Source organism: Diabrotica virgifera, chromosome 4 (assembly GCF_917563875.1).
Source record: "Diabrotica virgifera virgifera chromosome 4, PGI_DIABVI_V3a".
Classification (NCBI taxonomy): domain Eukaryota; kingdom Metazoa; phylum Arthropoda; class Insecta; order Coleoptera; family Chrysomelidae; genus Diabrotica; species Diabrotica virgifera.
This window is the reverse complement of record NC_065446.1, coordinates 66,662,582-66,675,283: the sequence shown is the minus strand read 5'-3', so window position 1 is coordinate 66,675,283 and position 12,702 is coordinate 66,662,582. Positions and strand designations below refer to the sequence as shown.

Here is a 12,702-nt window from a genome sequence, read left to right as displayed (position 1 = left end):
AGATACGCTGACGATACAGCCGTTCTTGCAGGACATTTACAAGATCTCCAGATATTAGTAAATCTAGTAAGTGAAGCAAGTTATCGGAGAAGCCCCAAAATTAGTATTTCAAAGAAGACAAAGTAGATGGCAGTTGGAAATATTAATATACAGTGGTGTTAAAAAGTCCTGCATCTCCTAAGGTTGATGGTTTTGTTGAGGTTTAACACAAGTTTTTTGTATATTTTCTCTAATTATTTTAAGTTTGTGCTTGTAATTAGCATTATCGGTATACTTACTAATGTTTTTTAATTACTAGCTCAAAATTATACAGAAAAGATTAAAATAATCTGATTGAAGAGATTGATTGAAGGGATTTCCCATAACCCGAGAAAATTATGAGGTGATTATTAAGTCGTTAAAGTACTATTAAATTGAATCTTAATGACAAATTTGCCACATATTTTGACTATATAAACACTGTAGTTACCCTAACACATTTATTCGCTCTTTGATTTTTGATAAAAAGGTCAAAATGTCATCCCAGACCAAACAAACTAAATTATCGAACGAAAAGCGTTTTGAAATTATTTTTCACCATAAAAACGACAAATCTAGTAGCGAAATAGCATCCGCAGTAAACTGTAATCAATCTACAGTAATTAGAGTCATTAAGAAGTATGCTGAACAAGGAAAAATCGACGACAGACCGCGTATTTGGTAAGGTGATCCAGGACTTTTTAACACCACTGTAGATTAAGGTCTGCTTTCTCTTAATAGAGAGGGGATAGAACGTGTAAACCATCTTAAATGCCTTGGCAGATGGTTAAATGTAAATTGTGACTTTGATGAAGAGGTAATAACCAGGATCGAAATATCACGTAAAGCTTTTATGACCTGGAGAAACCAGTTTTATGTAACAGAAACCTGTCGACCTTTGCAAGAAAGTCCTGAATTGTTATGTGTGGTCTATCCTATTATATGGTTGTGAGTCATGGACAGTAAAAACCACAATTCTAAACAAATTAGAAACATTCAAATGGTACTGCTATCGACGGCTTCTAAAAATACCGTGAGTTTTGTACACTTTCAATGAAGATGTTCTTAAAATGATGAATTCAGAATGTGTGTTCATAAACAACATAAAGAGGAGAAAAACTGAATACTTTGGCCATTTAATTAGAGGACCTAAAACCATCCACTTTGCCTTATAAAAGGAAAAGTGGAGGGAATGGGGTGTGTTGGTCAAAACATCTTTCATGGCTGCGTAATATAAGACAATGGTGTGTGTGGTTCTACAGTAGAAAATTATTTCTCGCGGCAGTCGATAGAGAAGAGGTTTCTGGAAGGTGTAAACATGGTGACGGCCAACGTCTGAATACGGACGCGGCACCTAAAGAAGAAGAATGTTGTGGTAACAGAAGAGGGAAAAACAGCTATCCTACTCCAAGAAGTAATTTGTTCAATATTTATTAGATTAACTGATTTTTCCAAGAACTTAACGTAACCGTTTTAAGCCCTTACTGGTTATTATTGAGTGATCAACTACTATTGTATTACTTTTCTAATATTTAATTGTTGTCTTACTTGATTTTCTGTAAAAATATTGTAAAACATAACTAAGTAAGTATTGTTTAAATATACTAGAAAAATATTCATATGTATTTTTTAGCAACCTTATATAGGAAGTTCTACATTAATTAAGATACTAAGCTCCATTTTTTATGTAAATATTAATTTTTTCTAGTTATTTTTTTTTCGTGTCATTTATTTTTGCTCATGTCAAAAGGCTCCAGCATCCTGTATATTGTTCGTGTACAGAAGGTACGCATTTAATTTTTTATATACAGATTATTCGTTCTTCTTGTTTACTACTGCACTATCTTGTACAAATCACTCTACCTTACTTTCAGCAAAAATAGTTAATCGACGGTTGTATTAAATAAAAATAAAGTTTAAAAAGTATGAGTCATAGCCCAGTAGGAAAGAGTCATCCAAATGAGTCCTCCGTATATGATCCCTTTTTATTTTTTCTCTTTATGAAACTTTACTAATGTTATAATCCATCACACAGTGTATTCCAAAAAGTTATCTTTAAACGCAGTAATAGTTGATACTAAAAGGAAGAAAATTCATAATCATTTTGGACATGCTATCTGAGCAATAAATTTGTAAAATAGGAGATGTTATACAGAAAAATAAAAAATACCGTTTATATTTCAAAGTTTATATGACTGGGTTTCACAGCTCCGCCGTCCTCAATTAAAACACGGTATCTGCAAAAAAATTGAAAATCGAGTTTTTGCTATATGTGGTTTCCTTGTGACCTTATTTATGCTTCTGTAATGTCTGAAAGCGGTATCATTTTATTTACTACCAAAATAAACAAATTGGAATATGCCGTATGTACATATAGAGCCCTGAGAAAAAAACTTTGAGAGCCGATTTCTCGGTTTTAAGTTGGCTGCACATACCGCGTTTTATTTGAGGACGGCAGAGCTCCTATCGCATCCCGCACTACAATCTCCATATTTTCCTGTATTGCCAACAATGTGTTCCATATTTTTGCTTTTTTTACTCCACAATTTTTTGAAATTTTGACACTATTGACATTTATGAAATTTTGACACTATTGGCATTTAAAATTCATAGGTTAGTTAAGTTATATGGACAATTTTTTCTGCGTTATTCCTCAAATTTTTAGATTTTTAGTCTGCCTTTATAACATAAACAGTTGTTTTTAGAACTCTTTTGCGACGTATTAGTATAATCAACTATTTTCAATGGGAAATAAGCCACAATTTATTATTATTATATTTATAATATAATATAATAATTATCTATTAGTATAATATAATATTTATGGATTACCGTCGAAGGTCGACATGATCAACCAAAAAAGAAGATGAATCTGCTGATTTTTCTAGTGTCATTATTGGTTGTGAATCTTTTGACGTGTCTTTTGTCATGGTTTTTAAAAACAGGGTATAGTAACATAAAATCTAGTAATTCTATGCTTTGTTTTTACCAGGAGTAAACTAAAAAAAACAGATTCACACCCAAGAAAGTTATTAGAAAAGTTACCAAATACATCTTCTTTTTTGGCTGATCATGTCGGCTTTCGATCCTAATCCATAAAATATTATATTATACTAATACGTCGCAAAAGAGATCTAAAAACAACTGTTATATACAAAAGTAGACTAAAAATCTAAATATTAAGATAATAACGCAGAAAACACAAAAAATCGCCGATATAACTTAATTAACCTATGAAATATCATTAGTGTCAAAATTCATAAATGTCAATAGTGTCAAAATTTCATAACAGTGGAGTAAACTTGCCTGACGTTGGGCCAATTACAAACCAGCATTACGGCGCGGTAAATTTGAATTACTTCTGATATAAAAACAGGGTATAGTAATTTATCAGTGAAATAGAGTACAGTGCACAGATTCTAAAGGTGCCGGTGGGGGATGGCGTCTATGCGCAGTATTATGGTCGGTGTATGAGGGAGAAAGTATTCGAAATAATGAAATAAAAAATCCTTGAGGAAAAAGTTTCCTGTAGTTGGCTGTATACCATATATTACAAAAAACGATAAAATCCTTGTATAAAAGTTATATTTGTTAAAATCCCTATACAGGGCTACATCACAGAACAGAACTAGTTTTCGATCGGATGACCGATCATCATCAGTGTTTACCTAAAATGTGTATAACCTGATAAGATAATGCAAATTATTTAAAATTTTGACTATGATTTTAAAAAGTTATAGGTTATACTCACGTGAATCTAACATGCTAACCACCAAAGTAAAAAATATATGGGTAAAAACCCTTTACAATTAATCCGTTATAGAAACATAGAAGTAAAATGTAAAATTAAACATGGACCAGTGCCGGTTTACCCTAACTTCGGGCCCTGGGCGCTGGAGGTTTAGGGGCCCCCTTCATTGCTATTCGTTGTCAGTTTTTTAACAAGAAAACACATGCATTAACTTAAAGCTTTATTGTAAAATCCATAAAATATTTTTTAAACAAGCAATAAGAATAGCAAACGTAAGAAATAATCCAAAAAATACAAACTGCCATATAATATTATCACAATTCAGTTTCTCCAGTTCTTCATTCTCTGTATACAATAGTGATAATGCGTCTAGGTTTTCTTAGCCCAAATTTGACCTTAAATATGTTTTTATTCTTTTTAAAGCCGAAAAAGACCGCTCGCCAGACGCATTGGAAATTGGTATCGTCAAATAAATTTGCAGTGAAGTTAAAATATTGGGAAAAGTTGCCTTTACATCCTGGATGATATCAAATTTTCATAAATTGTATGTTTATTCAAATTTTGGCATAACGTTACAAAATGGGTAATTTCATTATGCAAGTTCTCTTTGGTTTCATCAACATCGTTTTTATTCTCGCATAAAGTATTAATTGACGTCTTGACTTTTTCTTTATCTGGAGAGTAAAAAACATCTAAAAGCTGCGACTAATTTTCTAGACTCTAGATTTTCTGCGACAGCGGTTTTTTTGTCGCTGCGACTACAAATCGCAAGTGGAGTGCTAGCCTTAGAGGCCACTGTATAATGCCAAATTGCAATTTTTGTAATCGCTTTTGAATATTTGAAAGAGTGTGTACCTATTGTTTGGGTATTGGCATTTTCGAGAATAATCTATTCTTTATCTATAAATTAGATTGATGTATATCTATTTTTGTCTTTCGTTTAACTATTTTAAAAGGACTTATTTGGTTCCTATTTTAAAAGAACTTAATTTAAAGCCGAAAAGTGAGAAATTATTATTTAAGCCCCACAATTCAAAATGAAATTATTAGAAACTAAAAAAACTCCGTTTGTGCGATTATTTTGGATACAATTCGAGACATGGCCATTGATTAATAACCTACACAGTTTTTACCCACTACCTGGGTACTTTTTAATCAATGACATGGCGAAATCTGACAACTTTCTGTAGTTTTTGGAAAAGGGCCCCGCCACAAACACTGACACGGGGCCCATGTGGGGCTAGGCTACGGCACTGTGTATAGGCGTGAAGAGATGTAACAATAGAACAAGGGCGTTTGCAGTGTATTGGCGTATCTGCGTATGAGATTTTTTCGGAGAATATGTAGATTATTTAGCGACTTAATTTTTTTTTAAATTAAAAGGAACGGGCCCCTCCGGGCCTCGGGCCACTGGGCGCCCGCTCCAAGCGCTCAGTGGATAAACCGGCACTGACATGGACCTTTAAAATATACAATGTTTCATGCTCTAGGTACCATTGAGCTCGAATCTGACTTGTTCACATCATGACTGTATGGTGGCAAGTGGCTGTGATAACGGAAATTTTGAACGATGACGTGACAGAAATGACAGTTCCACAGGAAGTTAAAATTTCTCTGTTAGTTATGTGAAATCTATTGTAAAGCTTGAAAAGAAATGACAGATCCACAGGAAGTTAAAATTTCCCTGTTAGTTATGTGAAATCTATTGTAAAGCTTGTTAAATTACGAACAGTGACAACAGTCACTCCCACTGAGGTAAATAAACCGTTAAAATGAAAATAAACTTGATGTAATAGTTAAAATGTTTGCATTGAAATTAGTAGGCAAACCACATTACACGTTAGATCGAAACTTTGAGAAACGATATTAAGCCCTCTTGTGTGTACACATGGGGTTTAGAAAAGCAATTTTATGTTGATTTCAAGTTATCGATTTTATTTGAATAGTTGGTAGTTGTTGGAGTATGTGTGAGTTCAATCAAAGATCACAGTGGGGGTGACAAGTGTAAAGAAGTCTCATAATCTAGAAGGGATGTATAAGAAAAGCTCAGACTCGGGCGACTAATTCCCAAGGACCCCGCAGGCTACTCTGAACTCTAAGGGTTCGACAAAACAAACCGTCATATGATGTAGTTAGCCATAGGGGAGAGGAGAGAGGGTGAAATGTAAGAAGTTTATGAGATTAATTGTAAAGGGTTTTGCCCATATATTTTTTACTTTGGTGGTTAGCATGTTAGATTCACATAAGTATAATCTATAACTTTTTGAAATCATAGTCAAAATTTTAAATACTTTTGCTTTATCTTATCAGGTTATACAGATTTTAGGTAAACACTGATGTTGATCGATCATCCGATCGAAAACTAGTTCTGTTCTGTGATGCAGCCCTGTATAGGGATTTTAACAAATCTACCTTTTATACAAGGATTTTATCGTTTTTTGAAATAAAAAATAATACAAAATTTGATATTCCATTATTTCGAATACTTTCTCTCTCATACACCGACTATAATACTGCGCATAGACGCCATCCCCCACCGACACCTTTAGAATATGTGGAATGTATCGCATTCTTTAATAATAAATGTTAAATCTCATTTTTTTATTTTGCATGTATACGTCAGTGTCTTACACAATTGATGACCTCGTATGGTCGTTCAAATGATCGTTGATTATTTTTCTCAGGTACCAACGGTCTTTTATTTGAGATTGACATTTTGGAATAATCTGTATGGACAATTTAATATTTGGTGTAAGCTTACTACAACAATGTTAAAAAGTGCACATGCTTTTCTATTAGTGCTAATTTAGTTCCTTTTATTTTTTGTTTTGTACAGATTCAATCTCTACCGGTAGACACACACAATATAAAATCAAACCTCCAGTGACGTATAAACAGGGTAATTTTTTATACTATGATTTATGTACAAAATTTGTAAAGATGTAAATGCATGGTAATCTGCTTGGGGTAGTACTTTTACCTAGTTATAATATTACTTGCACGGGTACATACATAGTTGTATACAGTAGGATTACTTTTAATAAGTACCGACAACTACTATCGAATGTTTAATAGAGAATAAAGTCGGTTTTATTACCCTTTATAACCAATACCTGGCTTCATTTTTTTACAACTTGGAATAGAAAAAACTCGCAGTGTTGTCATTTTATGTAAATATTGGGTAACATTAATATACATTTTTTAAATATTGATAGGAAATTTTTGTTTTACGTAAGTAATCAGTTGTGGGGTTTTTGTGCATGTTTAATTGATTTTAATCTACAATTTGACAAATTTCTGTAAATGTGCAAACTATACATAGTTTTGAGTAATAATACGTTCAGACAAAAAAATAAATGATACTTATCATTGCGTGACTTTCTAAGCTTTGATATATCATGCTAGATTCAATCCATTTTTAAATAGATCCTGTTATTATATTTTTCCAGCATGTTTCTTACATTCGTCTGTTTCATATGATTCCCACTATTCATCCCCAGTATTCTCGTGGGCGCCAATATATTAGCTCTGTCTCTCATCATTTTGTCGAATGATCCAATCTATGATCCATTCTGTTGAAGCCGTCTGTTATAAACCGGTTGTAGTTTTTTAACCAGTTGGCTTAGTGTACATCTTTCATTCCTTCGTGACACCCAATTCTGTACCAGCTTGTATAGGTCTAGAGTTCTAGAGGATGGGTACCATACGTTTTTTTAGTCACTTGGTAGTCCCCGAAAAGTATTTTCCGCCTGCGATGCAATTCTGGACTGAGGTCCTTTTTGACTCTGTTTGAGGTCCTCTGCTACAGAATCTGCAGCTTAAGTCTCCGTGGAATAGTTTCATTGTTAGCAGGTGTCCCTTGATTGGTGCATATCCAGTAAGTGTTGAGCTGATTCCTGCTTGTTGTCAGTTATACTTTTATCTCTATTAGCAATGCCCGTCTAATATATATTTTGCCAGTCTGTCGGGTTTCTCTTGATATTCTCACACTAGCCGAGAATCCACCTTAGAGGTTCCAAGAACCCCATGCCCCCACTTTTAAAGCCCTTATGTTAATTTATCCATCCTTCTCGTGGGTAAATTTCCACTTGGATAGGTACCTACTTTAGGTCTCTATCTTGGTACGATATGATCAGAAATTATCATCTATATATTGCATATACTCTAGCTAGATAATACTTCAGGGTATTATTCATAGTTCATATTTCTGTTTAATCATTCAGTACTGGGTTACATACACCAATATTTCAATAAAAGTAACTACGACAATAAAATATAGTTGCTCGACCTAAACGTGTGTTTCTATCAAGCTAGAAAGTGTTACACTGAACATCGTCGTGCGCGCGCAACACACAAACACACACGCATCTACTAGGACCTCTATAGGATCAAGTCAAATTGATTGCCTAGTGATTGCTGTTTTTTTTTATATTTGTACATAGTTTATTTTCTTCTTTTTATCATAATCATTATACAATGGTTTACAGAAATTTGAATACTATTACTATCAATGTTTAATATATTTCACTCAATATGCTAACTAATAATAATTTCCAAATTAAGGGAATAACACAATAACAAAACTTACTAATACATCCTTTAGCATTTACCTCTAATTATGCTCTTTAAGTCTTAATAGGTATTTTACCTTTTAATTTTATTTTGTTTTAAAAATCATCTGCGCATTTTTTATAAAAACACAATACTTGTTAGTCATATCAATCATATTGTTTTTAATTTTATAAATGTCCCTACACAAAATCAAGGATTTACACACTACATAGTACTTACTGCGTTTCTTCAGGATCTTAACCAGTCCTATTTGTAAATATGGTGGGAAGATTTTCTTTATCTTCTTTATAAAAGTAGCACGAACATATTAACGAGTAGTTCTACTCTGTTCTTCAAATCCCCTAAAAATATGGTGTCATTATACCGTCAATATAGGATTTTAGATATCTCAGTACTTACAATATCAAATCAATATATTCCAATTATACAAACCATATAAAAACCAAAATAAAAATTGGCAAACACCACGTGTGAATTTTTGACAGATGTTTGTTGTGTTTGGAAACCTTTCCAGAGTAGCCAACATTGATTTGACGTCACGACTATCACGGTCCATTTTTATATAATATTATCACTCTTCAGACACATTACTTTTGAAATTATTTAAATGGCTCTGTTACGTTTTCAGATATATTACTCATTATGTATTGGAATAATTCTGAGTGCTGCTAAATTTACCCCTCCGTGGCTCAATGCTCAATGGTAAGAGAGTCTACCAAAGGACGTGAGTTCGAATCTCGGCTGACTGGAAAATATTTTTCTATTAAAAAAAATTAATAAACATAATTTCTATCCTTGTGGTATCGGTAATACCTAAGGGACACAGACTTTCGGACTCATTAAGTGTCTCTTTGTAAAGACAATGAAGTTTACTTTACTAAGTAAAAAGACATTTACTCAACACACTACACGTTATTCCCCTGAGGTAGTAGTGAGAAACTAACTTACCATGTATTTGAGACAAATAGTCTAAAATTATTATGAAATTGACTGGCCAGTTTGTTATGAAAAACAGTGCCAATAAAACACAAACACACACAAATGGCACATACAGTGTTACTAATGTTTAAAAGTTTTATACACTTTTAAATTAATAAATGTTAATATTAAATCGTTAAAATTAATATAAGCATGTCCCTAAAATATATAGAATTTCAAAAAAATAAAACTAAGTTTATCTGAGATCGGAACACTGTGTCACTCTGTATATAATGTATATTGAATTCAAATTGGTTTAAAGTTGCTTTGTAAAAAAATATTGTCTGTTGTATGGTACTTATTCTTAATAATGTTGCTTTATGCACTTTCCATTATTCATCTAAGTAGCACTTAAATAACCAATATATTGTGGTTTTTATTATTAACGTTTGCATTTGCTTTTACTATCCAATCTTTTTGCAATTTAACAAATATTTTTAAGTTTATGTGATTCATCATGTGTTGCTACATGTTTTGCTTCTTTGCACTTGGTTTTGATTTTGGTAATGATTTATTAAAATTATTAACTTAGTTATGTATTTTACTTATATTCCTTAGCGAATTTACTATGACAGAAAGGGAATACTTAATTTAGTTTTTGATTGAATCATTTTATATATCTACTTAAAAAAACTTGTTTCAATCATCAATGTCATTATACAAATAAAATTACTATTTATCAGGAAACTACCAGCTTAAATAGAAAATTACGATTCAACCATATAACTCATTTGTTTTTGTAGAAAAAACAGTATATGTACTTAGATTAGTAGTAGAGAAGTAGTTTAGTTTAATATAAAAGGAATAGACTTGAGCAAGACTTCATAAAAATACGTTGAGTAAAACACCCTTCATACTAATATAGAGACTTTTTTTATAAAAAAATAATTAAGTTAACAGAAAATAAAGAAGTCCAGAAAATCAAACGTGAAAAACGCGCGTTATCATGTGAACATCCTGAATAAAATGTATGTAGTTTTAATGTATGTAACGCACCCTAAAATTTTAAGTTTTAATATTAAAAAGTATTGTTAGTCATCATGATAAGAAATACATACAGGGGTTGGCGTAAGTCAGGCAACACATTTGCATTAAGAGAAAAAATGCAGCGTCAAAATGAATTTATTCAAAGAAATTACAAAAGGCATTCGAAAAAAGGTTACTGTAAATGTTTAGAATAGAATAGAATAGAAATATGGTTTATTGTCATGAAAAATTTAACAATTTTATAGACAAAGCTTACAAGAATCATAAATAAAAACAGTAACAAATAAAATTTACTAAAATTATATAAATCGTCAATATAAATAAAATCTAATGAAGCGAAACAAAAACAGTAACAATCTATTGCAAAATTAAAAAAATGCAAATAGCATAATCTACCTTAAGAAATTTAATAAGTTAAGTCAAGCTGCTGTATATGACACTCAGATATAGATTAAGATTCTACTTATGAATAAAATACTGTACTTTCTTAGTTATTGGTTAAGAAACTCTGCTATTGAATAATATGGTCTTTCAGATAAATAGGCTTTTGTCATTTTACGGAACTTGGGGAAAGATGTTGCAGATTTAAGTTGTAGAGGGAGATGGTTGTACAGTTTTTTTGCAGAATATAATATATATTTCTTTACTAACTCACTGGACGGGATCGGTAAATAGATGTCAAAGGTTGAATTTCTGGTGGAATAGTCATGTTTAGGTCTTGCTGGAAAGACATGTAGATGTTTACGAATTAAGCAAACAGTTTCTAAAATATATAAAGAAGGTAGTGTTAGAATCCTGTGATCTTTGAAGTAGCTTTTGCAATGTATTGTTCTTCTGAGGCCAAACAGATACCTAATTGCTCTTTGTAGTAATTTAAAAATAACATCGGATTGGGCAGCCGTACCAGAACCCCAAAAAATTCAAATTGATGCCCATCTTGATCGATGCATTTATTGCAACGTTTCGTAACGGATAGGCAGGTCCGGTGAAGCACGTCAAGCTCCAAATTATTCTTCAATTGCAGTTTGGAGGTAGGGAAGGGTGCGTAGTCATCTTGCAAAAACGGGGTTCTGAAGAAGGCCCCACAGGAATAGCTGCCAATTTCAGTAATACTTTGGAGCTTTAACTTATCGTAACAGAATAAATGTGATGGAAGTTTATAGTAATTTACATCGTGTATTAATTTTATTAAATTATAAAGAGGGCAGATTGTGCTAAAAACTTTCCGTTACTCATGCATGTACAACTGTTTATGTCCATAAATTAGAAGAGTTTTACAAAGGTTGGGAATTCAAAATATAAGATCTGTACAAAAGTTTTAATTGTTGTCCTTTTTTCAAAGTTTGGACAATAAATCAATAGGTACATTTTCTTTAATAAATTGGAAATGGTATTTTCTGTCATTATTAAGCTTTTAAACCATATCGGTTTATATAAAAAAAAATAATTACTTTCATATCGATATTGAAATATATTGATTATACAAATAATTGTGTGGAGTTGTTATGTTCTTAAATAAAAAACAAGTTTTGTGCCATGTGCCATTTTGTGCCGTATGTTGAGCCATATGCAATTTTGAATAATGGTTACTCATACGGAATATCTATACCACAACGTAAGACTGATAATGGTTGTACACTGAATTGTATATAGTATATAGTGTTTCCTTTTTGGTGGCTTTTGTTAATAGTAAATTTGTGTATACAAGTTAGATTTTATAATGCATGATGTACAAATTTAGATTTTACAGTTTCATAAAATTCTTTTTGACATTTTGCGCAACATTGTTGGTGTTTCAGAACTAACTTTATTGCATTTTGACATGCCGTTTTTTGAAGTTACCTTTGTAAAACTGAATCAAAATAATCGTTGATATCTACTCTTTTACATTTCTCAACTTACATTATTTTTAATGTATTAAAATCTTTGGTGTAATAATATTTTTCTATTGATCATATGAAACTATAAAAGCTAACTGCTGGGGTACATGTGCTTCAGAATAATCATCTCACAATTTTAGACATTTTGAATGTAATTGAGTCAATAGTCTTTCAATGAAATTGAAATGTTTTGGACAAAAACACACACAAAATTTAAATTAACGTTATTTTTGTAACACCATAGCACAACTGATATGCTTTAACCTGTCGATACAGGATGAGTGTAATACAGTGTAGTATTATGGGTAAAATACATGAGCGCCGTAAGCGGAGTTTATCCTTAAACCTTACCAATACATTACAACCCTACTCTGAAACTCGATACTTATAAACAAAATTTAGCAGTACAACAAAAAACAAAAAAAAAAACTAGGAAACATTAAATTTCGAATCCAAAACTTTTTCGTTTTTTTTTCGAATTCTTATGTGGGATGATTTACTCTTGGATATCATCCT

At 31.8% G+C, this 12,702-nt stretch overlaps 1 protein-coding gene across 17 annotated transcripts in view; it reads left to right on the top strand.

Moving 5' to 3' along the window:
• Positions 1-12,702, top strand: part of LOC114324805 (piezo-type mechanosensitive ion channel component) — a 369,243-nt gene that overhangs the window by 225,143 nt on the left and 131,398 nt on the right. For 13 of the 17 annotated variants that reach the window (XM_028272670.2, XM_028272668.2, XM_028272666.2 and 10 more), the window contains one exon: positions 6,606-6,668. The exons of the other annotated variants lie outside the window; for them this stretch is intronic. In XM_028272670.2, the coding sequence (XP_028128471.1) occupies positions 6,606-6,668 (63 nt within the window). The remainder of the gene's footprint in view (positions 1-6,605; positions 6,669-12,702) is intronic. 17 annotated transcript variants of the gene reach the window in all.